The sequence below is a fragment of the Lepidothrix coronata genome, unplaced genomic scaffold (assembly GCF_001604755.1).
Source record: "Lepidothrix coronata isolate B3197 unplaced genomic scaffold, Lepidothrix_coronata-1.0 Scaffold110, whole genome shotgun sequence".
NCBI classification, from domain to species: domain Eukaryota; kingdom Metazoa; phylum Chordata; class Aves; order Passeriformes; family Pipridae; genus Lepidothrix; species Lepidothrix coronata.
Window position 1 is genome coordinate 811041 of NW_016690290.1, and position 23960 is coordinate 835000.

Genomic DNA, 23960 nt, shown 5'->3' on the forward strand with positions numbered 1-23960 from the left:
CAAAATGCCTCTATCTGATGAACAGAAACCCGTTCATTAAATAGATTTTCCACTCTCCTTATCACTGCATTCTCACACATATTGTTTTGACAGGGATTTTGAGTGCTCTCAGCAAACAGAAACCATGCTAAGGGAGTCAGGTTGACTCTTACCACACTAGAAGAATGAATTTCTTTCAGCTCTGAAGATGACAGGGCCTTCTTCAAGACTGACAATATACTTACTTTGCTGTCACCAGACAGAAAAAACCCTAACTCTGCCACAAAAACAAGATGCATAATATGCAAACTATTACCTGGTCTACTTTAGCAGGACATCACATAAGGGTAAACACAAAAAATTCTTCTTAGGGAAAAAGACTAACCTAGAGCAATGCCTTTCACTGCTGTAGGTATTTGGAAGGGAACCCTCCACTACTCAGCTGATCTAGAGATGCCCTGATTTCAGTTCTCTTCCTGAATTTGCCTAGAACGTGAACAATGTTAGCTTTCTAAAGTAGTCAGACTAGATTACTTTTTAACATACTTGTGTCTTAGCAACAGAGCCACAGAAGTGCCTGGGCCTCATTTCTTAATAGAAACAGTGTGAGTACGTTTTCATGTTCTCACAACTTGTTACCACCTATACAAAAAACTCCAAACTCTTCTTCAGAGTTTGTTCACCTCCATAAGCAGAGCTTACACTGCTTTGTAAGTAGTTCAGCATTCATATACCATCGTCCCTGAACTCGATAGATTTTGACATATTCAAATTTGAATTAATTCTGTAGTCTTTCCTATTGTTCCTCCCTAAAAAGCTCCACAAACAATCATCTTCCCTGTGGACTGTTTCATACTACTATTTTCTAAACAATCCTAGTTCTACCTATTTATATTCCTGGGAAGACTTTGGCCTTTCACTCTGTGTGAACATTTTATAACCTCACTAGACCAACTGAATGAAAGACTTGGAGAATGCAAAATTATTTTCTCACTGTTCTAGCAGTTTTATTTTAACATCTTTTAGGTAGTCCTGCAAGGAGCAGGGAGTTGGACTCAATGATCCCTACAGGTCCCCTCCAACTCGAGATGGTTTATTGTCTTTTCAAATCTCTGGTGTAACAATTGACTTTTTCAGTAGCTTGGCCATTTCATTCATCAGCACCCTGGGAACTCTTGTAAGAAAAGCAACTACTCTTTGTTGGGATATGCTTTTTTGTTTGGCTTAGTTGGTTTCTATTTACTGACCAATATTTATGAAACCCAACTGACCTTCACTACTGCTAAATAATAACATCCCCTGGTTACCCCCTGTTTTCTCACATGCCAACCACAACCACTAAAGTACTAGGCTGTGACATAAAACATGTGTCCTCATGCTGGTTATTTCTCCCCCTTTGTTTTGGCTCTTTAGATGCTCCTCTATTTTTAACTGATAGGCCTAGATTATACAACTCATTCTCACACAAAACAAGTTATACGTACATAGACCACAGAGGACCTGATCTTGTTTCTACTTTAGACAGTGATTGCTAAAAATTTCAGAGAACACAGTAGTATGTTCAATTATTCAGTAACTCATCCAAACATTTGGTGAATATGCAAACAGGCATTACAAATAAAGCTCATTCATTTGGCTTGCTAAAAGCACTCGCACTGAAGGACACTTAAGATGAAAATGCATTTTATGAACCCTATCCTACTTTAGTTGCATAATCACTTTGATGAGATTCAAAAATATCTGATAAAAGAACAGCCTCCCAGTAGATTGCTTAATATTTATGTATTTGCATAGACAGCACTCATATTTTTAGAAGACTCCTTTCAACAACAGAATTGCTGGTCCCAGTTCATGATGCAAGCAAAACCTCTGAGCAAATGCCTTCTGCTAACAGGAAGGAGGCTTTTAACTTTGAAATGGTTACATAGCATGAATAAGAGCACAACTGAGGAGTCAAATTCCTTTCAAATTACTGGTTTCTTTTGCTTGCAAAAGGCAGTGAGACACAATGTAGGTGATACTTTGCAAGTACCACAGAGGCAAAAAGACCATCCACTGACTAAGAATGATTGCTGACCTCGTACTTCGGAGTTTCAGTCCAGGAGTCTAACTGAAAAGAAAACGACAGTCCTCTGAAATTGAGGTGAAAGAGCTGCTCAGCTGAGTTATACACTAAAAGGGAAAAGAAAGGAAAAGCAGAGTTACCAAAATAATCTAAGAATTCTCCAGTTCACATGTAACAGCTCCTTCATCACCTCAATGAATTTGCAACATCTCAAAATGCAGGAGGGACACAATTACACAGGACAATCATAGTTTTGCATTTAATTTGTTGCAGTAAAAACACAGCAATAAGAGAAACCATGGATTCATTACAGTTGCCTCCACAAGCCTGCAGGCACTAACCTATCCTTAACGATACAATTACACAGTAGGACACAATCAATTATACCTTAATATCTCTAAAGTAAACAGCCATCATTAGCACAAAACAATTCTGTCCATTGTTATGTATAACATCGTACAACATTAACCAGGAAGTCTTTCAGACAGATGTGCACAGAACACTGACAAATTCCCTATTTCACCCCACCGGCAGCTCACCCTGTGACCTGCACTTGCACCCCTCCTCCGGAGAGGAGCTCCCGTGCCCGGATCAGCTCAGCGCCCTCCCGGCACAAGGAGGAAGTGCTTCAGACACACAGCCCAGGGCCGTTTACCAGGATAATTACAAATAACGTGCCCAGAACCAGCAGCTGCCCCGTCAGCTCCCCCAGAGAGCACCAATAAAGCAGAGCATGCCCAGGCTCCCAGCAGTCAGCACATCACGAGATGTCCTCATTCACTGCAATCGGTTGCACAACATCAGCTATAAACAACAATAAATGTCATCGCAGGACTTGGACTCCAACAAGACATACTGTTTTCTGAGACTGTGGAAAGATTAAAAAATAATCCCAGAAGACTGGGAGCTTGGGAACTGTTTTGGGATTGGTGCTACGAACTTCAACCTGTGCCTGGTAGCCGCCAGGGGAACAGAGTGTTTTTGTAACACACAGGAGCTGACAGCTTGAAAACAGCAGAGGCTAAAAACAATAAAGGAACCCTCTAACAAGAGAAGTTGCTTTCTTCCACCTTACCAAAGGACATTGGTTCAATAGTCCCTTTTTTCCCTTACAATTTTATATTTAAGATGACATAGCATAGAGACAAAATGCATATAAATAAATATTTTATTCCCTCCCAAAGCATCTTTCAAATGTTCAACTTGAGAGACATATTACAAGATATCTGGACAATGCCAGGCCACCCAGGATAGAAAAATAATAGTTGAGCAATAACCATTAAGCTTTCAAAAGTCATCATTTGCCTTTCTAGCAGAATGTGCTGGTTAAGAGTCTTTTCCATGCTTGTCAGTCGAAGGAAAACGTGTGGGGAGAGGGAAATGTTTTGATCGGCAGGAAAATTACACAAATCTCTCTCATGTGATAAATTATGATACATCTTTTCCAAAGCCCACAGCCAGCTGGAGAACTGTTTTTCCCCTAGTCATGCCAAGTGTGATATCTGATTATACAAATCGCATCAGTTCCCATCCCCATGTTTGTTGGGCTTAAAGGGCAAGGAATGCTTTTATTCTTGGGAAGTTCTCTCATGTCTCCCTCAAAACCACAGGTCACAACCACATGACTGAACAAGGTAAAGATTTTTTTTTTAACTATTTCTCTTTTTCCTTATTTATTTATTAATCACACAAGTACCTGCAGAATAACTCCATCCAAAACTGCTGACAGAATCAGACAACTGCTTCTCTGCTGCTGCACTCTGGGTGGGGAAGGGGGGAGTTTGCCTTCCAGGAAGGCAGCAGAGTGGGAGCAGCTGGGAAATGTTTCTGCAGAGCAGGAGGGGACAAAGCCACCAACACCAGTAAGGCTGCAGAACAGACACAGTTGTAGTGAAAGCAGAGGCAGATCCAGAAGTCAAGTCTTACTGGTATCAAGCACAAGACTCTGGTGGCACCTCAGGGGAGTCTGGGCAGTCCAAGAGTGACAGGGCCAGAAGACAGGAACCCCCTCCCCATCCTTGCAAGGCCTCTGGGGTAGGAGGGAAGGATGGGCTTTTTATTCTCCCTGATCCACCCTGAATGGCACCCTGGCAAACAGCCACACCCATCAGGATTCAGGACAGGATGTGATTTCAACAGAACCACTGGCAAAGGCAAGCACTTCCCAGCAGGAGGGCAGGTCAGAGAATCATGGAAACGTGGGATAAAAATCTTGGCTTTCATGAAGGTGCTGACCAACAAAGTGGTCATATTTCAATAAGCCCCATGACAAAGGTAGTGCAATGTTTCAAACTAACATCAGCCAAAAAGTAATGAAGCTGGTTACAGTTTTTTCTGACTCTTCTCTTTTAAAACCACTGATCTGGCAAAACCAAACCTGCTCATTGAAGGCTGGTTTCAACACAAAACTGTTGCTAACATTTTGAAATACATTTTGAAACTAGCACTGTATCCTGTTGCAGGAAAGTTCTGCTGCAACCACCTTGGTTTTAAGTGAAAGACAACATTTTGTGTGAAATTCTAGGGGAGGTGAACATAGAGATAAACAACAAAATACTTTCAAAGTGCTTCCATTGGAGTTTTGGAGGAGTATTAGTACAGAGAAGAAAAGGGACGGTTATGACCCTTTCATTCATCAAAACTAGCACATTAAGAGGAAGGTTTCTCCTCCCACCCCAGCCCCAGTTTTTGTGGGACATGAACACACCATCACCATCCACCCCACAGTCTGAAAACTATTCCTTTTTTTTTTTGCCTTTTCTGTTTTGGAAAATGCAAATAAAGTTATCAAAGACTTGTGTTGTATAATATAGTTCAAGGCAGCCTGACATAGAGCATTTACTTCTGCTAAGTAGGCTGTTAATGGAAGAAGTATCTTTCCAAGGAGGAAGCTGAATAAGCAAATGCACCAGTGAAATGGTAACAGAGGCCAACATTTTAATAAACAAATTTTCATATCTAATGTCCTTAGATGAAAAGATGTTATGAAAAACTATCATCAGATGAAGCAAGCATGCAAGTTTTCATAATTAAACATGACAGGTGCACAAGTTCTGCAAATTCAGCACAAAGACATGTGGTGCCAGACTATGTTTTTAAGTGCTTGCATATGATTTTAGGCAGTAATAAGACAACAAGCTACTACTACCATAAGCAATGCTTATAGCTGGGTCTGTATTTTTATAGATCACAGTATCACGATTTTGGAAGTGCTTCACCTCTAAATATTTGCAAATAAACCATGATCAAATAACAAGTAAAAATTATAAGCTGTGCAGGATATGGAACCACTTTTACCCTTCCTAAATTCTACAGTCTCTTGTACATGCTATTCCCATAACAGATCTAACCATAGATCTCAATTTCTGCCCAAGAGGAAATGTTAAGGTCACAACCAAAGTTCAAAAGGCTAATTCTGATCCTTGGAGTATTATGGCTAGAAATCCTCCATTTATCTCAATCTGATATTCCTCCACTACTGCAGGCTTTTCTGCAATGATGCTGCTTTAGCCACATGACCCTCCACAGTTAATAAATCCTGTTCTGTAACGTGCAAGAGACTCTGCAGAGAACAGAGACAAAGCCTGGATGTGCAAGTGCCATCCATCACAAAGAACACTCGCCTGCTTGGGATCAGCCTGACTACTGCAAATGGACTGGCTTAAGCTAAAAATAGGAATGAGGCTCTAAAAACAGTATCTTGCCTATATGGAGTTAATGTTCTCTCTTGTTGTGCCATGGGGCTCCATTTCTTGAAGGTTCCTGGGTAATTATAAATATCCTCTTCAAAGTTTCACCAACCCCTTATTCTCATCACCCAACAAACCCCTCAAATACACTCATCACCCAACCAACCCCTCAAATACACTCATCACCCAACAAACCCCTCAAATACACTCTCCATTTTCATATATAAACAAGGAGCTTAAAGACAGTCTTTTTCCTGCTCCAGAGATGGTGAACAGCCAAGCAGGAGTGAGGGCAGGTTCAGCCAGGTTAAACAAACCTGTCCTGGTGCTGCTCCTGCTGCACGTAGGCTGCCTTCACACCCCCAGTGCTCCCAGTAACAGCAGGGAGGCACAGCGAGATGGAAACCAGTTCCCAGAGGCACAGAGCCTGAGCACACAGCCCTGGCTGAGTGTGCACAGAGATCAGCTCCGTGTCTGTATGTTCATGGCATACACAGTCCCTAAGGACACTCAAGAGCTGACCATGCATAACAATGTGTAAAAACAACAGCATCACCAACAGAGCTCACAGTTTGCTGGTAGGGCAGTTCCAAACAGATCTCTAACCATAACTGAATACACCATTCTGTGTCAGTGACTCTCTGCCTCACCATTTCACTGGAAAACAAGTCACAACTGAACTTACAGTACATCTGCCATGATCTTCCAGCTGTGAGAATACAGCCATTCTGGAACACAGCTTCAGATCATCTGACAACAGAACTGCCTACACATTGCTCTAGGCAGACAGACTGGAAAGGTTTCCTAGAAAGAAGTCTGTCAGTCTAGGTGTGCTTCTCAGGAATATTTTGGCTTACCTCCTGGATGTGTTGCTCCAAATGACTGATCAATTTGTTCTATGGTTGGAGCAATTGCCTGAGAGTTAAAATGGACACCACTGAAAAAGGAAACAGAATTAATCTGAACAGATGCTACAAACATTTATTCATGGCAATACTACATTTAAATTGTAAGAAGCCTCCAAGACTGAAGAAAAGAGTAAACTGTTAATTTGACTAAGTGCTATGTTCAAGGAAGGATAATGATGTAAACTCCTTTATGACAGGTATTTTGGTTTTTTAAAAAGAATAACTGAAAAAATGAATTCAGAATTTTAAAAATTGAGCCTAACCAAGAAATCATGAAAGGTCTTAAATCACTTACCAATATTTTAACTTCACCTTAGTCAAGTCATAAACTTCAATCACCTGAAACACAGGAAACAGAAACATTATCAGACTTCACACATTTGCAAATCATTACAGAACCAAATTCTTGTCAAAAGGCAAGAGTAGCCAATGCTGCTCACTGTCCTCACAGAACTGTGCCAGGATAAATCACACTGTCAGCGATGGAACCACGAAAACCGACTCAGCAGCTGCACATGTGACCCAAGGACTGCCCAGGCTGGGCTCAGCAGAGAACCCCCATGGCCCAGGGACCCCAGCACTGCCTGCAGGAAGCAGGGTTTGCACTGACACAGCAGCAGCCTGACTGCTACTACATCTACTCTTAACCGAATTCAAAGGAAGGCAGCAGCAAAGATCAGCTAATTAGGGAATCCTCTAATGAGTGTCAAAGAGCAGGCCATTCCTGGGCCTGCCCTGAAGGATGCCTGTGCAGGACACCAAGTCCCAGCACTGACTGCACTGCCATAACCTTCCAGCTCCTGCTGAGGTAAAACGTGTACCCAGCAAGACCAAGCAGCAGGATCCCATTTCAGTACTACAGAAAAAGACATCTTGCAACCTCACCAAGCACTGCAAAAGACAATCAGAAGAGCAGCCCACAAAGAATCAGAGTGGGCCAACATACCTAGTTCTGATATTTATTAAATGTTTTAGACCTTACTGAATATTCCAAGGTACAGATCCTTTGTTCTGAATACAACATTGCAAACACGCCCCTGACACTGATTTCATATGATTTTTATGTGACTGTTACTGGATTTTGAGGCTACCCTGGGCTTTAAGCAGATCATTTTTGGCAAGTAACCATGGACAAATGCAAGCTTCTTCCACCCTACGTACGTGTTCCCGTGTCAGCAGGAAAAGAAAACACGTACAGCACATCATAACTGCTGTAAAGAAAAAGTAAAGCACTTTTTATTGTTTTGAGTAATCCTCCAACAAATCATTAGCAGATTTAGAGAGGACTCACTTTCCAACTAAAAAATAAAGCAGTATTTCCCAGGGAGCTTGCTACCAAATGTGGCTTTAAAGCCTAAAAATATCACCAGCTAAGGAGGAAGTCTTGGTTTTGGGAGATGCCCAGCAAATAACCCTAAATAAAACAACTTGCCATGTTTAAACCACTATATCTATATATATTTAGAAAAAAAAAAATCAACATTTAAAGGCATTTCAGAATACAATCAACAAGCAGAGCACAAAGCAAGTAACAAATTAACGTTCTCGCAAAACCAACCTCAAAGAGAAAATAAATTTTTCTTCTTCATAAAATACACTTGGAATTATGCTTCTTGGGAAAACCTGGTTATCTAGCATTTTAATTCAAATGCAGTTTGACATGTCCAGGTTTCCTTTACTGCACATAAAAACAAAGGCTACTTTTACGAAAAGCTAGGAATGATTTTAAATTTTTTAGTGACCTTGCACAACTTGTCCCCCCACAAAATGTTTCTGAAAATAGAGAGAACCAGCCCCACCCCAGATCTAGCCTGGAGCCACCACTGCAGGGCACGGGGCACTCCCCTCAAGTTCTGCTCAAACAGATGCAGTGGGGGGAGACAAAAGGAGGAGCTGAACCACAAGAAGCAGTGCAGGAGGAACAGCAGGTTGCACAAACGAAGTTCCCCACAAAAGAAACACCTTGAGAGCAGCCAACAACAGGCACTAGTTTGCCTTCCATCCCCTTCCTGTGACTCAGACTGATCTATTCATGTCAACATTTTTTTTACTAACAGCAGAGGAAGAAACAAGCACAACTTAGCAAAAATTAATGGCAGTCAAAGGATCTCATAAAGTCATGAAAGACATATATTGAAGAACTGGACATAGCACTAAAAAAGGTTTTCTAAGTTATAGAAGCTACACTGACAAAAGGATTAATGTGATTCTATGTGCAGAGAATAAAAACTGAGAAGACCAAGGACTATTTGGTGATGGGTTTCCTACACAGCCAGAAGGCAGTTGGTTTAAATGAATAAAACCTGATGTTTCCTCTCACTCACTGTATTGACAATCACTGCTAAGACTCAAAAATGTTCAGGTGTCACTGACCAGCAGGAACAGATCAGCACTGTGGAATCGAACTCTTTTTCCATCCCAGAGGGAGCACATGTGAGACCCTGATGCTAAAATTCATAGCAATGTTTTCAGAACCTGGTCCTGGATCTACCAATTCACATCAGCCCACATTAGTGACAACTCCTGCAGAGCTTTGGCTGCTGAAGGTGAGCTCAGGGACTATGCACAAGCTATTCCCCACTCCCTGGAAAAGGAAGGAAGCTTCTTAGGAATACTGCTATGACTTTATTCCTGCACCATCTTCCTTGGAACTATCAATACTTTCCATTTTAGCACCCTGTATTTCAATCTCTTTTTCACAGTCAAATCTAATAGCAACCGTGTATTAAAAGCCAAAACACAAAGGAGAAAAAAAAAAAAGGCCTCCTGATTTTTCCAGTTTTGCTGCTGCTGAGCAACACTGAAAGCAGTCACACCATCTTAAAACCAGGCATTACTTACACTACTCTACACCTACACTATCCTTTAACAAGTCCTGTGGCTCACTGCTGAACTGATCCCACTGGATTTCTTCTATAAAGTTTTCTGAGCACTCTTACAAGTATAGGTTTTCATAGCACTTTATGCATTTACACAACTTGACTTTTCATAGTTCAAACAAACAAGAGGTATCACTAGGCCACTGAACCATAACATACCAGAAGAGACTGGTTTTCCTGTAATTTTTATTTTTGAAACAAACCTAAAAATACATACCAGAAGAATTTGAGTTTTATATTTTTAGTTTAAAACAAATTTTAAGACATTATGGAGAAAGACATGAAAAGCTCTTGCTTAGTTTCAGCACTGAGTGCTGAAATGACAAAATCAGACCCTCAAAAACTGGAGATGAAGAGACAAGGCATACACTAGTTACAGCATTTCAAAAACACTACAGGATCATAACATTCCCAAAAAAGTCAGTAAGCAAGTCATGCACTTGAAATGGTTATGCCAGTTCTGAGTTCAGTCTCCTTCAGAATAAAATATAATTGGAAAGATTATCAGTGTAAGCTACACCTGCTGTATGAAAAGGTCCCTCTGACAAAGAATTTTCAAGATATTCTCTTAAAAATTTTAAATTCACATACACAATCTGAATAAAGTTCAAAAACTTGATAAAAATAAAAATACCGAATGACTTCATTACTATCAAATGACTTCATGAACAGAAACTACCACAAGGCAATTACAAACAGAAACTGGAAAAAGAGGTGCTCAGTTGTCCCCCAGCTGAGCTCAATTTGAACCAAAAATTGTTCTTCATAATCTGTATTTTTCTAGTTAATGTAAAGGAACTTCTGAAAAATATAAGCACCCCCTGGTGTTACAGGTTATTCTTAGAGAAGTAAGTACTTCCAACAACTAATCTGTGTTGCTATTCAATCGTTTAATATACACAAAGTAGACAAAGAGCTCAAGTTTCAGCTGATAGCACACTCTTACAGTAAGGCTGGGGATAAAGCACTAGGCTGAACTTTGGAGAGAAGTGTTTTTCTGCTGGTTTTATTTCAGACCTGAGTGAGTAAAGAGCACAAGGCCACTCTTCCAAACCCTGGAAGTAAGGATGTGAGCAACATACTCCAGACTTACCTACAGGACAAGCATTCCATTTTTTACGATCGCGTTTAACCCCACACTTCTGCTTTCAAATGTTAGAGCAGTTGGAGCAGCTCACTCGCACCCAATTAGCAAATCAACACCTAAGCACTTAAATCACAAAAACATTTACAAGCACCGCGTGAGAACCACAGTGACAACTGCTCAGCACGGCTGCTCCTGCTGAAAGGACCACCCTGAACAACTGAGAACTTACATCCAGATATTTTAAATGCTTCAGTTAAGAGCTTTTCAAAATTTTGAACTAATCTCTTCCTACCTCTCCAGTCTCACAGTTGCCCATTTTGTAGAGATGAAACACAGATATTTTGCAAAGGTAAATGCCATGGGAGGGTAGTGACCAGCCTTTTATTTTGCATCTTAACTACACAAAGCATCCTAGAGAGAGGCAGATCGACACTTGGTCACCTAAAAGCACACAAGCACAACTGAACACATCAATGACAAGAATAAAAACTCATCCAGAACTGAATCAGTGCAGGAGGCAGCTGCTCACAACAGGCCTGAATGTGGCCTTCTGGGGGAAAGCACACACTCACAGCCACACAAGTTCCCTGTGAAGTTAACTCAGCTGAAAACTACAAATAGGAGCAAGTTTAATTTCATAAATAAAATGGCAGTGCAGGTAAAGGAACAACCTGGGCAGAAAACAACACAGTCTGGTCTGCACTAACCAATGATTCCATCTCATATCCAAGGCTCAGCTGGAGCAAGGGCCTTCTGCAGCTTCTGTACAACTTGAGACAGGATGGGCAAGTGAGACCACACTGGACCATCACACTCCTGTGGCACTCAGACAGGCCCCAGTAAAATGTGCCTTAATCCTATAAACAAAGATTTAACTCCTGAACTGAAGAAATGCAGTTCATAATCACAAAAGAGCACTAGATATATATGTCTAAAAGAGCTACATCGTTATGCTGTGTTAAGTGTCAATATATCCTAGAAGTTTTGGGTTGCACTGTCTCTTTGCACGAAGGGTGTTTTATTACCTTAAGTCTCTGATTGAAAGCATCAAACAGCAGTTTGATTCCATCCTGAGTCAGGTTAAGGATGAGGTCATGGCTAAGAGGGGACTGTAAAACAAAAAAAAAAAAGCTGTTAGGCTTTTAATTTCAAGGCTTCTTTGTTAAGATTTATATCACTGTAAAAGTATAAATGCGTTACTTTGGAAAAACAAAACTGCCTGAGAAAACCACCCCTTACTCAACAAATAAGCATAACTAAAACACATCTGGCCAAACCTCCCAACTCTTCAGTTTGCTCATGAAATAGAAACAGCACTGCCCATGTAAGATCTGCACCCTGCCAGAACTCCCCAAGGGTACTTTGTCCATTACTTTAAGTGGGGGAAAACCAACAAACTCAAAACAAAGCAATCCCCACCCCTCATTAAAAAAAACCCCAACACCTTGAAAATTAACATTCCAAGTTTAGCATCAGAGGCATCATGCAGGGAATCTGTTGCTTTCTTGGCACACAAAAATAACAGCCCACCTCAGCAAGTCTCACATCAGAACCCAGGGTGTGCTTGACAAAGAGATGGTGAGAGGGCTTTGCACTTCAAAAACCAAACTGTCACAGTCTTTTTTCAGGCCTCAAAAGGAAGCCTTCAGACTCTTGCGTTGTGAATTTAGGTTTCCTTAGTTACTGTGAATCATAACAACTGAAGGCTTAATTTGCAGTCTGCTGGAGTCAATAGGAGACATTCCACTGGCTGTCCTGGTGTCTGGGAAGGCTCTCAGCCCTCTCAGCCTGTGCCTGGGGAAGCTGCTCACTGCTGCACCAGTACAGTCCACACACACACGGGCAGCTGCCCCAGCTCAGCTATTTGATCACGTACCATCTAAAGCACATTTGCTTCAAAAAGCTCTACCCTCCCCAACTGCCTCCTCAGAGAAGAAAAAGGGCTGAATGAGAGGCAGGCAGCAACATCCATGCCCTGGAATTGCACCCAGCAGTTATCTAGCAAAAGACAGAATGGGGATGGGACATCTGGGGCATAGAAAGGCTTCTACAGTGGCAGACACACCCTTTAATGAATTAAGCATAAGTTATCTTATTTTGCTCTACCAGGAGAGGCTCTGGGTTTTGACTGTCAGAAGTCCAGTTTTCATCCTAAATTCTCTCACCTCTTTGTTCTCACATCAGCACTACCTTCTAGCCTGGACAATTTTGAGCATTTTCACGTGCATCTCCCACCCCTTCCCAAACTATACTCAAGTAAACAGATCCCAGACCTCACATCACTAGGTCAAAACAAGCCACAGGGCTTTCCATGCCCTGTGAGGCAGATTTCCCATTCCCCTTGATCTCTGCAGCAGCTCTTCCTGCAGCTGGTTCAGCTGGAGCTCATCTTTCTCAAACACAGGTGATCTGGCCTGTGAACTGTCTCCTAAATGGCACTTCCACAGCACTTTGCACAATGGCATCAATGCCACCAGTGCCTCGCTCCTGCTGGCAAACCTGGGTGGGGCTGGGCAGGACTGAAGCAGCACTGCAAATGAACTATGAGCTTGACATAAAAAGATCTAATGTTGATCCTGACAGTCTTTTTTTTAAATCCCTTATAAATCTAATTTAGAAAGGCTACAGATAGAGCAAAAAAACCTTGGAATGTTGCATTCCAACACGCCAACAGAGTTGTTCTGACATAGGATATACTCTGCATTTCACTGGTTTCTAAGCAAAATTTTCATAAGGTTATTCCAAAATTAATGAGAGCATTACAAATACTTTTGAGTGGGTGGAGAAAAAAAACCCCAAACATCTAAGGAAAAGCTTGATAATTAGTACAGCAATGATCTTCTGTTCTATGCTGGCATATTTTCTAATAGCAGAAAAAGTTTCAAGGGCACAAATTTAGTTCATGTGACTTCTAATACATGAAATAAGGGCTCAAGTATGAATGATGATGCCAAGAAGCAACAGGAGGGTCCTTCCTGAAGGAAGCACCACAGATGTGCAGTTACACTGCTAATCTACGTAAAGATGCAGGAAAAACTGTTATCACTGAACAATCCCATCAACAAAAATCCAGAGGAAGTAGCTTAGGAAAACAAACAAAGGCAATTAAGTACCCTGCTTAAACTGACCGAAAAGGAGTTAAAATTCTTTCATTCACAGAAAAGGATTCATCAAGCTTTTCTGGCACAGTTTGGGCATCCCATTTATGTCAAGTTAAAGAGAGCACCGTGGGCAGATCTAATTGCATTTAATTGCCATATAAATTTTTGAAAGGAAATACTCACTGCTGGAGTTCCAGGATCAGAAATTCAGTGCTTTAGATGCAACAGCTTTAAATAACACTTGATCACTATGCTCAAAGGCATTCTTTTACAAAGCAAAGAGGAAAGACATGAAGGCTGTTCAGGTACAGTTTAGCTAGACAGAAGTTAAGCATGGTGAAGTTTATTTAAAGCTTTGAATCTTCTGAGAACTGAGCTCTTTGTGCTCAGCTGCTAATGAAGGGCATGATGCTCTGCTTGAGGGCAAGGATAGAGCCAGACAATCAACTGCAGGCCCTGAGGGGCATGTGGAAAAACTGCACCAATATCAGGCACTGAATTGCAATAAAAGACAGAAAAAAAATATAATGGGCTCAACTATTCAAGGAAGTTGAGAGCTACTATTTTGTTGGACTATGCAGATATTAAAAACATCTTTACCTTCATTAGAGTTTGGAGAAAAAAAGCCCTAAACCTGCCCTCTGCAGACAGAATAGAAGGTCAGTGTACACAGTCCAGCACCAAGTATCTTTCCAAGAGGTGTAAAGAGCCAAGGAGTGGTACACCCTGCTTTCCAGCACTGCACCACTGATCCTTCTGTGATTCTACAAATCTGAGTGCAACAGGAATCTCATCATTTACCTAAACAAACCTAGAAATAATTTGAATGCACCGTGGTAGGAAAAACTAAAAGCCTCCAAAGAGTACAGGAACCACAGAATGCATTCCCTGCCAGGAAGATGCTCCCATGTATTGAGTACAAGGAGCCAGATTTTCCATTTGCCATTCAGCCATCACAAACCTCATAAATCTACATAATGTGAAACAAAAAAAGGATAATTCCATTAATAATATGAAATATATCTCCAGCAGTGAACAGAGCCCACGTTGTTCTCAGCCATTCCGTATTCACAGCAAACAGAGCCCTCAATCTGTGCTTTGATACAAACTGACATTCCACCCAGAGTCTGCCCTTTTCTCATGCCAATATGTTATTTGCAACATATGAATATCATCTTCTGATTAGCTGCATTTCACATAAAATACATCTGGAGAGTCACAATCCTCCTTTGTCCCATCTCCTCTTTCTAAAGGTGGGTGTATAACACATTTTACTCAGTCTAGCAGAGAGGTTTTACTTCTAGTCCCCTTTTTGATGGAAGTCAAACATATTAGGAACACTTGACAACGATAAAGTAAATAGACCAGAACTAAGTTATCCAGCTAATTACATAACTTTTGCTTCTTACAGGAAGAGCAATGCTACCCCACCACTGCACATACAGAACTGCCAGCTGTTCAATCACCACGCCGTGCTGAAACTGTTACAAAAGCTACATCTCTGGTGCCATGGCCATAATTTGGTGTAATTCAACTTCAAATAACCCCACAACTCCCACAACACGTACGTGTCTTAATTCTGGGACACACTGAGGTGCCTTTCTTGGCCAGCCCATGCACTACTCACCTGCTCACTGTAGAGAACCTGGACGTTTTTGATGATGCGACAGTGCTTCTGAAGAATTGCTACAGCCTGAGCCAAAGGCATTCCTGGAAATAAAAGCAGTTGTATTTCTTCAGCACAGACCCCAGGAACAGGGATTTCTACCAGCAAGGTTACAGATGAGGTAACTAAAGCCCCAGGAGCACCCAGTGCATTACAACAGAAAGGTATGCAGTCAATAAACGAGCCCATTCCAGTCATGGTATCAGCACAGATCTGGTGTTTGGAAACACAAAAGTCACTGTTGACCTACCAGTTCGTTTGGCATATATGGAAAAAGGATCTCTAGACAAAATTAAACAGCAAAGTTCAGGCAGAAAAAGCAAAGATCTTTCTACCAGCAGCACACAGACTTTGCTGCTCTGTGGGGTAATCAATGCAAAAGGGGTCACACAGCCCACACCAGACTGCACTGGGGCTGCAGGGAGCACTCCTGGACACAGGCAAGAGGCTCCCAGGCAGCATTTCATGGCACCCATTTTTTATTAACCTTGATAAAGTACTGAGCATCTGCACAAGATAGACACAAATAGTAGAACAGAGCAATGATTCTCCTTACCCTAAAAGGCCATATTAGCTGCCAATATGGCTATATTTGTGTCAAGGAAGAAACTTTAGCTTCTCAGTTTACAGACAAGATAAACATACTAAACAATTTGATTCAATTGAAATAATACACTTCAATTCACCCTCCCATACATTTTCAAGGGTTTTTTTTTCCCCTTCAGTGTATATCTTATCTTAACAGCTATAAATTTTTGAAAGTGGAATGAAACAGCTGACTCTGCAGAAAGAATAGCACCACACCATCTCATCCTTTATCACACTTAAAACCTTTGTTGCCTTTCCAAATGAAGTGTGATCACACTCCTGGATTCAAAGCAGGCATTTATAAAGAGATTATGAGCTCCTAATTGTAAAGTTTTATTTTCCTACTAATTGCTGCAAGTCAATTTAGATTAGTTATCTGACATTTTATTTCCATTCCCTTCCCCGTTCTTTTGTATTTCTAGTTTTTAAACAATAAGAAAGTTGCCTGGACTAGAGAAAATTTACCTTGGAACCGACACTTTTATTACATTCAAACTTTCAGTTACTGGCTACACCTCTCAAGCTCAGACTGTACATCATGTTCCAAAGGACCTTTTAGACTCTACCTACAGTATCAAAGGGAGAAAACTCTTTCCCTCTTTCCATATATATCTATACATCACACACACACCTGGCTCACCACAGGCACTGCTTTAAAGTAATACTAGCACAGCACTAAAAAAAAAACCCAGAATATCATTGTCACTGTCATGCCCATGCATTGCAGCTTTCCTCCAATTATGAAATCTGGTTTGGGCAAAACAGACATACAGGTTAGAACTGCAGTGATCCAATTTGTAAATACCATATCCAGACGTGTCTGTGAAGCTGGTTTTCACCTTAGCCCATAATCCTGGAAACAATTTGTTTTGCAGCTAGAAATTATACATCAGTAGATGATATAAAAAAAAAATTCAAGAAGAGTTATTATTTTAATGACAGTAATACAATTAAACACAGAGACACAAAATAAAGCAGCACTGTTTCCTATTACCTAGGAAATAGCAGTTGTCTTGTAGTATAAGCAGCTGAGTTTTAAGATGACAGTTATTATGCCTTAGATAATATTTTCAAAATGGAACAGAAACATGAATAAAAGCAAGAAGCTAAGATCAAAGATGCTCCTGTACAAGTTTCACATTTCTTAACCTAGTAAAAAGTATGATTCAAAAGTAAAAGTAAAGATGATTTAAACTATAAACCCCATTTCCTAAGTCAGTATTCATATAAGACTTGCAGAGGCACTCATTTAAAAACCAAACAAGTGGCAAAGGCTGAAGCAAAGCCTGTGGCTGAGCTGACAGAACCCAGACACCAATGGCAATGCCTGCAGCAGGTTAAGGTTTCAGTAAAAAAGCATTTGGCCAAAAAAGTGCACAGAAACACCAAGCTGGGTCTGTAGCCCAACGTAAACTGATGCAATCTTGGGCTGGTAAGTGTGCAAACACATGGCTCATGTGACTCTCTTACTCACAGCTTTCTCAGCAAATGCACAGGGACTGACTTTGTTCAGTTTTCAGCAACCAGATTTTGGCACGCAGCTGCTCAGCAAAGCTACAGTGAGCAACCCAAGTCCTCCAAGAACAGCTCACAGAACCTAAAAACATGTGTGGAAGAGCCAGTATCCTCCCTTTGCCTCCATTAGCAGAAAGTCAAAGGAAGAGTAAAAAAATGGGTTATTTTTCTCCAGCCTTCTCACAGACAACACCCCCCTTTCCTCAACATTCGTCAGCCTTTGCAGTCAAAGAGGAAAACAAAGAATTCTTTTTCCCCTGCTCACCAGCCAGGGGGAACAGGGAAGCAAACGTGGTTTCCAGTCAACCAAACTGAGCCATGGCAAGTAACACCCCCAAGGACCAGTGTGAGGGCTCCCCTATCCCAGACCTTCCCCATTCCTGAAGGCTGGAGTGACACAACAGCACAAGACTCTCCCAAACACTGCTCAGGAACATCGTGGCTGGAAACACTAGCCTGTGCTAAGACTGTGTGTCCTGAAGGGAAAAGGAGGGTAGAGAAGTGAATAAAGATTAAGAAAAGAATAAAAAAAAAATCTAGGATGAATCACTAAGCATTAAATAAAGATATGTGAAACTCAGTAGGAAAATATAAAAAGCAAGAGAAATGCAAGTGTGCCTCAGAAATTATACATCTCAAACACTAATAACACAGCTATAGGCACTCCAGAATAAGTATTTAATTGTCCTCCTTTAAAATGGCAGGAATATAGCCTGAGAGCTGCAGTGACACAGGTATCTAAACTCAGCCTTGGTTAAATTTTTTGTGCTCTAGTCACACAGTGAGTCAACACTGGAGCCAGAAACAGAATCCAAGAACTCATGTACAAAATTTTCCTGGCATTTCCCCTCAGTCATCCCCATTGTGGGCACAATACTGGGAGCCAGAGTCAGCAGCAGTTCAGGAATACTGCCATTAGTTCTGCTGAGAGCAGAGCTAAACAAACCACGAGCAGGACACCGCTGGCAGCAGGAATCCCATTTACACCAGCTACCAACCCCACTGCCACCAACACAGCTGAGCCAGCCCTGCCAGCAGGGACAATCCTCACACAACATCCCTGGTGCAGGACAATTTAAGTATCTTAATACCTAGTCAGCCTCCTGCTCTGCCCCAGCAGGTCATGCTAATTATACACTGGCCACATCACGTGGTGGCTATGTTTACTCCAAGAAATACAGCTGAGCTTCCTCCCTCTCACATCTCAGCATGTGTGTGTCTGCACAGACAGACACACAGGACACAAGTTTAACCGTGAGATTGCACCAACAGGCTTCTTTGGGGGTTCTTGGGAAAATGAAAACCATTTTCACTTCCCTTTTTTTGTTTTGGTAAGGAGAATGGGGGGCAGCTGGTACTCTGTATTTATGAAGACTGTCAGGCTCCAGAGTTGGAGATTGCTTTTTCCTGGGTAACACAGGCTCTAAAGGGGGGCAGAAGGTCACCCAGAGCTGAGAGCACAGCACCCATTGGCAGCACAGGGAGATCACCAAGATTTCAAGGGCTGGGACCTGAGGTGCTATAATTAGCCTGCAACAGCCATTCTAACTCCCTGCAACCATCGAGCTGTACTTGACTCTGCAGCCACAGCAGCATAAACAGCCCTTTGTGTTTGATGGCTTTCATATAAACAACTCCAGGCCCAGCCCCACTCCTTTGGTGTGTCCCGAGTTCAGCTGTGTAACAGGGTTTTTAGGGAACAGTCTGTCCCCTTGCTGTCACAGGTGACAGCAGCAGCCCCAGTGCAGCTCAAGTCCAGGCAGACACAGAGGGCTGACACCCAGGGCCCTGTTTACACCTGCCAGACTCCATTAACTGTGCTTCACACAAAGCTACAGCAGAGAGCAGAACGGAGAGGAAGAGCCCAGCTCCGAGACCTCACACAACCACTTAGAAAAACGTGACACCTGCGGCACTTTCTGAGAGTTTGCAGACCACCACCGCCTGCTTGAGAACATAAGTCACCTGAAGAACCCACATCATCCGAGTCCCAACTGAACCTTTAAGTGCCCTGGGTTGAGCACCACCCAAATGTGTACCAGCAGGGGGAAAGGTCTCTCTCAGGGCAGTAAACAGTGACTAGGAGGGAGGGACTACTCAGTGAGACCAGAAATACAAACGATTGGGGGGAGAAATACTTGTTATCTAACCCTGAGAAAACATCTCATAAGTTTACTTTCTGCACTGTGTCGCAATCCAGCAACAAAACAAAGAAATTGTGAAACTCGACTCATGTTTATGCAGGGTTTGTCCGCAAAAGCAGAGTTTACGCTGAGCACCAGTGACAGGTGAGGCTGCCGGTATCACCTGATGTGTATTCAGGTGACAGTCAGCACATTCACGCTTCCTCTTTCAGGAGTTATTTAAAAAAATTACCAGCCTAAGATGGCCAAGACAAAACAAGGCAAACGAGCAGAAACGAGCGCAGGAGCTGATAAACAAAGCACGACCCGGCGTGAGAGAGCCAAACATGAAACTAAACACTGCGGGGGAATCCTCGGAGCTCGTAAATCACTACTTTTAGCGACAGACAAGGGTGAGGGGGAAAGAGCCAAAGCTTTCTCCCTTGAAACTCGGTGAAGGCTGCGGGAGAGCCCCCAGGGCCGTCCCGAGGGGCCGGGGGCGGCGGACACACTTACCTAAGGTGAACTCCCATTGCTCGTTCCCCAGAGAGCGCTCGGGCACCACCTCCAGATCGAGCATTGGCTCCGGTCGCGGGGCCGCGGGGTCGCACGGCGGCTCGGGGAGGCAGCGCCGGACCCTGCGGAGGGAGCGGGAGGGCAGCGCGGGCGGCCGGGGGGTCCCGCCGGCCCCGGCCCCGCGGGCAGCGCCGCCGCGGCCACCCACCGGCCGCCCCTCCCCGGCCCGCGGCCCCGCCGCCCGCGCCCCCCGCCCGCTGCCGGGGCGCGGGGCAGGGCCGCGGCCGCGTTCGCCCGTCCCGTCCCTTCCCGGCCTGTCCCGGCCCGTCTGAGGGGCCGGGGGGGCTCCGACCCCCCCCGCGCCGCGGGGCCGCCACTCACCTCACTTGCGGCTGCTGAAAAACTGCTTTGCAGCTGCCGTCAGGCGCGCCCGCGCGGGGGGCGGGGCGGGGCGGGGCCGGGCCGTGAGGGAGGGCGGAGGGCGGTGGCTCGGGGACGTCTCGAGTTCGAGTCCCGGCGCCGTCGGCGGGTGTGGGACCCGCAGCGCAGGGCCAGGTTGCGCCGGTGAGCTCTGGACTGAGGGAAAAACAACCAGCCCAAACCAAGCCGGTTGCATCCAGTTTTTCCTGTTGAAGGGCCAGGATGGGGGAGAGAAGAGTTGAGGAGAAATTAGTCAGTGGCACGAGCAAAGTTACCAGAACAAGCACGGGAATGACTCAGTGAGGAAGAAAGTAGTAACGAAGTCATTGACTCTGCGATGTTGTTTGAGCCACCCCAGAGTTCTGACCCCAAGGAAGCCCATGTTTCCCTTGGGGTGGGGCTCACCTGCCTCGCTCACACCCAAAGACCCCCGGTGGCAGAAGCACCCACACAGCCCAGGAGCAAACTGAGCTCCCCCGGGATGTGCCACCCCTTTGGACACCCCATGGCAGGCCATCACCCGTTTCTACAGTGGAAACTCGATCCGAGATGAAAGGCACCAGGTCAAGCATTGCCCAAATAAGCAGAGAATTAAAAGTAACTGAGAAAACCCAAGGATACAGACCCGTGCCAGGCCCGTGCAAAGCGACACCTTCTCTGGAGCGGGCCTGCACAAGCGATGGACAGCCAGGAGAGTGCAGTGGGTGTGGAAGCAGCTGTAACTCCTTCTGGTGGCGGGTCGGTGCTCCAGGAGGGGCAGGGAGTGTGAGGACATGCATTTTTTCCATGTTTATTAGAGGGTGGCAGCAGAAGGCCTCTCCTTGGGCGATACCCATCTCCTGTCCCCTCTCCCGTGCTGCATCCCTGTGGGGGGTGATGCTCAGTCCCAGCCTGACCCCACCATCCATGGGCTGCCCACATGCCCACCATGTCCCAGCAAGGTCAGCAGCAGGCCAGCCCCATCACATGGAATATCCCACAGCAGGACAGAAAACATCAGCTGAGAACTCCCATCAGGCAGCCAGCCACAGCCACAGGAGTTTGGGGACCTCGTATTTGAAAGAGAAAAAGGGAGAGTCAAACATTGTTTCAGGTAGGTTTTCCACTACACCTCCTTCCCACAGGCAGAGAAAGCCATTGCTGACAGGGGGAATCAAAGCCTTAGAAAGAAATCCCAGTCACGTTTGGGAGCAGGACCTTGGCCAGGCTCTGCTCTGAACACCACGTGTCTCAGCATCTCTGTTCAGGTCACAGAGCTGTCAAAGCAGGTGAGATTTTAATGTATATGGCATGGAGCAAGCCCCAGGGAAATTAGCTTTCCCTTGAAGGCAACTGCACATTGCTCTATTTATTATTCATGCCTTGCTTGCCTTTTTTTTTTTTTTAATGCAAGCATGGTGACATCTTAATATGCTGAAAAGCACAAAGGTGCTGCCAATGTTTCCCCTTCACTCCAGCCCTCTGACACATCTTTATTGGCTCAAATAGAGAAATTAGCCTTTCCTCTCCCAGGAGCATGGGCTAACCCTTATGAGTCACCCACTATCTCCAAATCACTATATACATAAAATATGTATATATACAATACTGACATATTATTTTTATATATATATTCATATAGTGACATCCATAAGGACTGTGTTTGAGAGAATAGATATGTAGAGAAATGTGCATACCCCAGTCATTTAACAGGGCATGAAGGACACGCAGCACCACTTTTAAGCAGGCCCAGGGCACAGGCAGCCTTCAGGTTGGGATGCTGGATGGTGGATGCCAGCCCCTTCCACACCTCTGAGCTTAGAACATGGCCCTGACCCAGGTGGGAGGGCAGAGTGAGCTGGGCAGGGGCAGGCAGGGGCAGTGGCACCCAACAGCCCTGGGGTTTTGCTGGTCATTGCAGTGGCTCCCCAGGCTGAGGAGGGAGGTCCCAGGCACAGGCACAGATCAGTGGGAAATCCCAGCTGGCTGAAGATCCCACACAGTGTCCTGAAGGGGAGCAAGTGCAGGCACGGCTGAGGTGGAGCATCCCCTGCACCCATGCCCACCACTGAGACCAAAACCTCTCCTTCCCCGGACAGAGGAAAACTCCCCCATGCACCTGAGGCATCCTCCCTGGATTCCCAGAGGATCTGGTTTCCCTGCAGACCACATTTCTCATTCCACCAACCAAGACAAAAAGAAACCAAATCCGAAGTCATAGGAGGCAGCAACCCCCCCCAGGCTGTTTGCAGGGCTGGTGTTCAGCTGCACCAGCGAAGGAGAGCAGCTCAAGGGTTGCTTTTGAGCCCTCACTTCAACAGCAGCAGGAGGGGCTGGTTTGCAGAGGTGAACACCAGCTCCACAGGGAAGCTGGAGACCCCCAGGACCACCCCAGCTCCGCTGGGCACATCCCTCTCTGGCCTGCTCCTCCTGCCTAGAGAGCCTGTCCCAGCTGGAGATCCAGCTGCAGGCTGGGCTGGCTCATGGTTTTTGCACAGCTGAGCCAGCAGTTATGAAAATTCCCAGCTCCTTCCAACACCTCTTCTGCCCCAAACCCAGCAACAACCAGCAAGCTGCCCAGGGACACTGGGATGTTCTCCCCCTGGGCAGCTCTGTGCTGCAGCTGCACTCAGGGGTGTGGAGCAGCCTTGTCTGTGGGGTGCTGGGATGGAGCCCCCTTTGCCTGCCTCCACCACAGAACCAGAGAGCTGAGGGTCCTGAGCAGGGATCAACGTGGGCAGCTGAAATCAAACCCCCCAGAGTGACTGGAGAAGCCCCCCTGGCTCCCCAGTGACTCCAGGCAGGATGGCATTTTCAAGGCAGATTGGGCAAACCACCATCATTTGGGCAACCGCTCGTGACAGGCAAAAATTAAATTTTAAAAGAATAAAATTACCCTCCTCGCTCTCTAGATTATGGAGCACTTCTTGGAAAATGCCCAAATTCAGCCCCGGGGCTCAGGAAGCAATGTGCAGCTCTCTGAAAATTATAATCAATTTTTAAAGCCAGGCTGAGCTGTTAATGTTTCTGACTGAAGGAATGGCAGTGGGTGCATCCATCGGAGACAATCCAGGTCCCCTGCTGCCAAAGCCTTGTGGTGCTGTCACATTTTGGGGTGAGAGCAACAGCTTCAGGGAATTACTGGATTCTTACTTATTTTTCCTAAATTCCACACATCTGCAGGTGCGTGTCGGTAGGGAAGAGCTGGGCTTTGCAGTCCAACCGGTCAAAAACAAAAGAGGAAAAAATGCAAAAGTTACCAGGAGGGACTAAAAACTCACCAGGGCTTGCAGGCGCGGGACGGAGCCGCGCGTGGGGAAAGGCTGGGCGGCTCCGAGCGAAGGAGAGCTGCCCTCTCCCGACGGGATGCGACAGGGACACGGATCGGGGCTGTGCGGGAACCTGCCCTGGGGCTGCCCGGAAAAACGGGCTGGAAACGGCCCCG

General features: G+C 44.6%; 1 protein-coding gene across 2 annotated transcripts in view; it reads right to left on the reverse strand.

Annotated features, from left to right (window-relative positions):
- The window catches only part of CUNH16orf70 (chromosome unknown C16orf70 homolog), a 33325-nt gene extending 12782 nt beyond the window's left edge, over positions 1-20543 (reverse strand). For both annotated transcript variants that reach the window (XM_017824408.1, XM_017824409.1), the window contains exons 1-7: positions 20498-20543; positions 20117-20238; positions 15336-15418; positions 11633-11716; positions 6937-6980; positions 6591-6670; positions 2057-2151 (exon numbers count right to left, since the gene is read on the reverse strand). In XM_017824408.1, the coding sequence (XP_017679897.1) occupies positions 2057-2151; positions 6591-6670; positions 6937-6980; positions 11633-11716; positions 15336-15418; positions 20117-20180 (450 nt within the window). In that variant the 5' untranslated portion in view covers positions 20181-20238; positions 20498-20543. The remainder of the gene's footprint in view (positions 1-2056; positions 2152-6590; positions 6671-6936; positions 6981-11632; positions 11717-15335; positions 15419-20116; positions 20239-20497) is intronic.
- Positions 20544-23960: the final 3417 nt, after the last annotated feature.